Source organism: Poecilia reticulata, linkage group LG23 (assembly GCF_000633615.1).
Source record: "Poecilia reticulata strain Guanapo linkage group LG23, Guppy_female_1.0+MT, whole genome shotgun sequence".
NCBI lineage: Eukaryota > Metazoa > Chordata > Actinopteri > Cyprinodontiformes > Poeciliidae > Poecilia > Poecilia reticulata.
In genome coordinates, this window is record NC_024353.1 from 6,376,315 (window position 1) to 6,380,448 (window position 4,134).

General features: G+C 42.1%; 1 protein-coding gene across 2 annotated transcripts in view; it reads right to left on the reverse strand.

Annotated features, from left to right (window-relative positions):
- LOC103459315 (thyrotropin-releasing hormone-degrading ectoenzyme) overlaps positions 1–4,134 on the reverse strand; it is a 159,000-nt gene that overhangs the window by 38,073 nt on the left and 116,793 nt on the right. For both annotated transcript variants that reach the window (XM_008400786.2, XM_017302844.1), the window contains exons 7-8: positions 3,773–3,910; positions 3,361–3,426 (exon numbers count right to left, since the gene is read on the reverse strand). In XM_008400786.2, coding sequence (XP_008399008.1) covers positions 3,361–3,426; positions 3,773–3,910 — 204 coding nt within the window. The remainder of the gene's footprint in view (positions 1–3,360; positions 3,427–3,772; positions 3,911–4,134) is intronic.

Consider the following 4,134-nt stretch of genomic DNA (forward strand, 5'->3'; position numbering starts at 1 on the left):
GCAATGTAACGTGATCCTCTGATTGGCTCAGCAATGTAACGTGATCCTCTGATTGGCTCAGCAATGTCACGTGATCCTCTGATTGGCTAAGCAATGTAACGTGATCTCCTGCGGAAAAGCGGGGCGTCATCACGACTTTACACAAGTTAAGACCGACTCATCGAACCCCTGGGGTTCGACCGAACCCAGGTTAAGAACCACTGGTCTAACATAAAGGCCGGGTTCAGATAATTAAAAATGTTTCCTTTGAACAAAAAACCTATTCGAACCAAAGAAAAATAAATAAAAACACAGTTTGGGCAATAACTTATTTACTTATTTTTAAATAATAAAGTAAAGAAAATCCGAAACCCTGAAACTTAAGATTGAATATTTTTTATGATGTAGTTTTTGTGGTAAAGCCAACATGTGACACATATTACTGTATATTACATTTTAACTAAAATCCTCTACACCGTTTGGGAATCAAAGAGCTCCAATTTCAGCTAATTAATATAAACAACAATATAAATTTACATTTTTATCACAATATTTCATGTTACTGTTGTGATAACAGTGATAATAAGAACGGTTTATTTTAGGTAACTGCATCCAGCCCCACAAACACAAACAGGATTTGAAAAACTTCCTCCTAATCCTGACATAAAGGTCAAAGTTTGATTTTAACAAATGTAAATTTATCATCGTATGGATCCGTTACCTTGGTTACCTGATCTCCGGTTATCAGAAGATGATGAACGGATGAGAATATCCGCAGCTCTCCTGCTATTTGAAAGAAAGTGTAAATGCTAACAGGTATCTGTGAGAGGATTCCTACATTTCTGGCGTACAGTGAAAAGCTTTTAGATAGAAAACATGTCAGAACAGAAGAGTTTAATTTTTAATCTGGGCGGCGGTCAGGGGTTTTAAGAGCTTTGGCTGATGAACAAGCGGCAGGCCGGGAGCTTTGTGTTTCTCTCTCAGAGCTTAGCGAAGTGAGAGGTTTGGATGAGTTCATGATCCCACAGACAGCCAGGCAGGAAGAGGCAGGGCAGAACCGGGTCCGATAAGCGGACCAGAGCCCGGATGAGGTGGCACCAGCTCGCTGCGTGGAAGCGAGTTTGACTCCGACACCTTTACTGACAGGAACAGATGTAGAGAACGCAGCCAGCGCCGGTCCAACACAAACAGATCTAAACAAGCAGCCGGTGATAAATATGGGCTGCAGGAGAATCTGTCTGCAGCGAACGTGAGAATGAAGGTGGCAGCTTCATGGCGGAGCAGCTACAGCTTCACAGTCTGTTAATCAGGTTTGTTTTCCTCGTTGAAGGATCTCTGTCAACACAGCAAACACTTGAGCTGCCACTTTCCTCCGTCTGCAGACGGACGGATCCTCACAGCATCGACAGGTTGCCAACATCACCTGCGTCTCCATGCTGCCAACTGCAGCTCTGAGTGCACATCATATGTAAAGGTTAGGTAATAATCGAAGAAAGGAACGCATGTCAGAACAGAAGAAATCTGTGTTTTCCTCCTTTTTGCTTCTTTTGAATAGATTTGATGATGTTTTGTGTGTTTTTTGTGTCATTTTTAAAGATCTTCTCAACCATTTTGCACCAATTTTTCCACTTTTCAAGTAAAGATCTTATTTTCTCAGCCTCCGTTTCTCAAGTATAAGTGGGTCAAACTCCAAGTTAAATTAGATTTTTATATCTTTTCTTCCTTAATTAACGACATCATCCCTGGGAAATTGTATTTAATATTCACTCTGGTTCTGATCATCTGAAACATTTATAAAATAATTCTGCTCGGTCCATAAACCGTCTTTAATTCATTCTGTGACCTAATTTTAAAGGTTGTTTCCTGTGCCGTAAAAAGCCTCCATTGTTTGTTTTTATTGTCTTACTGCATTTGCATCACCTTTTATAGACTCAGGAGCTTCATGGATGGGAATCAGCAGCGTTTATATCTAACCTGGTTTCCTGAAAGTTCTGGGTCACCTAAATCCTGCCGGAGAATCAGGACGCAGCATTTATTCTGTGTGCAGATGAACAAAGCAGTTTCTGTTTATTTAGAGCAAATGAAAATAAGCAACAGTCTTCAGGGATCATTAAATATTATTTACAGAACTTCTCTGTGGTCTGAGTCCGGTTTTATGGATTAAAAAAACAATTTCTGGCTGTAAGATAAATTTAAGTGTAGCGGCTGGCCTCCGTTTTATTGGCCGGAGTTCGTCCGTAACGCACAAATGAGACTCCTGGGTCTCCAGCGACTTTCTTTGGATGTTTATCTGCTGGAAAATCAAACTTCTGTAAAAGTTATTTCTGTCACTAAACTCCTCCCAGCTTCCTCTTTGATCGCTGGAAAACGATTCTGTCTTTGAGCTCAGTAAAGAAAATAAAATCATCATCCAGGAATGTGATGTTTTTACTGAGGATTTACTTATTAATGTAACTGCTGCAGAATCAGCAGCTTATTTTCAGAGCCTTTCATGTTTTTTTGAGGATATTTGAATTATTCTTTTTTTTTATATCCAGAAAGACAAAAACAAAGAGAAAGAGAGAGAGAAAGGAAGAAGTGTTTTTTCTGTGGAAGGAAATGTGAATCATTGCTTTGGTCTTTAAAAACTGAGTTTTCATGGATGCAGAGCAGAGAGAGAAGCAGGAAGTTCCAACCATGTGATGATTGTCATCCCCTACTCCAGCATCTTTCTGACCAGACAGATTCAAAGTGGAGCAGCTAAAACAAACCAGGTGGATGTTTTTACGCTTTAACTTGAAATGTGCTGAATCAGAGCTGCTGTTTCTCTGTGTGAAACTAATTCAGACTCAGAACTGATTGTGTTCAAAATATCTGCAGTTTATTTTACCAGACTAAGTTTTTAATTTGCAAAAGTCTCAATAGATTAGTAAACCACAGGGTATCAGATTTATTGTGTCATAAAAAAAGATGAATTTTAATTCAGAGATGATTTGCCTACAAGAAGGTAGACCAGCGATTCCAACTGAGATTCCCAGAGATGATTCCTAACATCTCTGGGAACAAGTGGAAGCAGAGTGAAAGCATTTTCCAGGTGGGAATGTTTGGCCCAGCGAAGCCTCGTCTACTGACTAAAACGCACCATGTCCTCCTTCAATCTGCTTAAGCTTCTTTCAAAAAGAAGGAGAAACAGCTAAAACAGCTTTAACTCAAACCAAAGAGCTTTTTACACAAACTGCCTCCGCAGCTCAACCCTACAATTACCATAAGCTCTCAACGGTAAGATGTTTCTGAAATATGGCTTATTGCTCAGATCGTCTGTCTGAAACCTTCAACTTGACTCGCTGACAAATCTCTTAAGACTTCAAACCTTAAAACCTCCAGGAAGAGATCTGCACTCACGTTGAGCCCCTTCTGGAACAGCGGCTGCCCCATCACGTTCGCCAGCATCCGGATCAGCGCCGCCCCCTGCAGACAGGAGCAGAGCTAGCGTTAGCTTAGCATCACACCTCACCAACCGGACCGGACTCTCTGGACAGGCGGACCGGAGTCGGGTTGAAGCAGGTCTGGTGTGTCTGAATCCTCTGGGCGACTTGCAGCAGAGCGTCTCCAACATCTGATTCATTTTGCTCTGATTTTTATGTGTTTGACGTCTGAATCTGAATAACGAAATAAAAAACTTGTTTCTGGTTTTATTGGGGCCGGTTTCCATCAAACCATCTCTGGAACTCGGCCCAAACGGTTTCACAGTTAATTGATCTTGGGTCTGAAAACCTGCTGAAGTTCTGCAGAACAGTTGGAATCGCTGGTCTACCTTCTTGTAGGCAATCCAGTCGAAGACGCGGTCGATGTCCGTCGCCTGCTCCACTTCCTGGGAGATGGGATGGGAGGAGCTGAGTCCGTCCAGCAGCATCACCTCGTGGAGGACGTCGGTCAGGAACCGCTGCTTCTCCTGGAAACACAACCAGAAACCAGACGTTTTCTACTGGGAGAGAGACGGGCTGGAGGATCCTCAACCAAACCAACCAAACTGTCCGAAAGCTGAACTCTAGCATCATATTTACTGTTGGCTGCGTCATCTTTACGCTGTGTCACCTTTACGCTGTGTCACCTTTATTTATCACCTTTACGCTACCTCACCTTTACGCTGTGTCACCTTTACGCTGTGCCACCTTT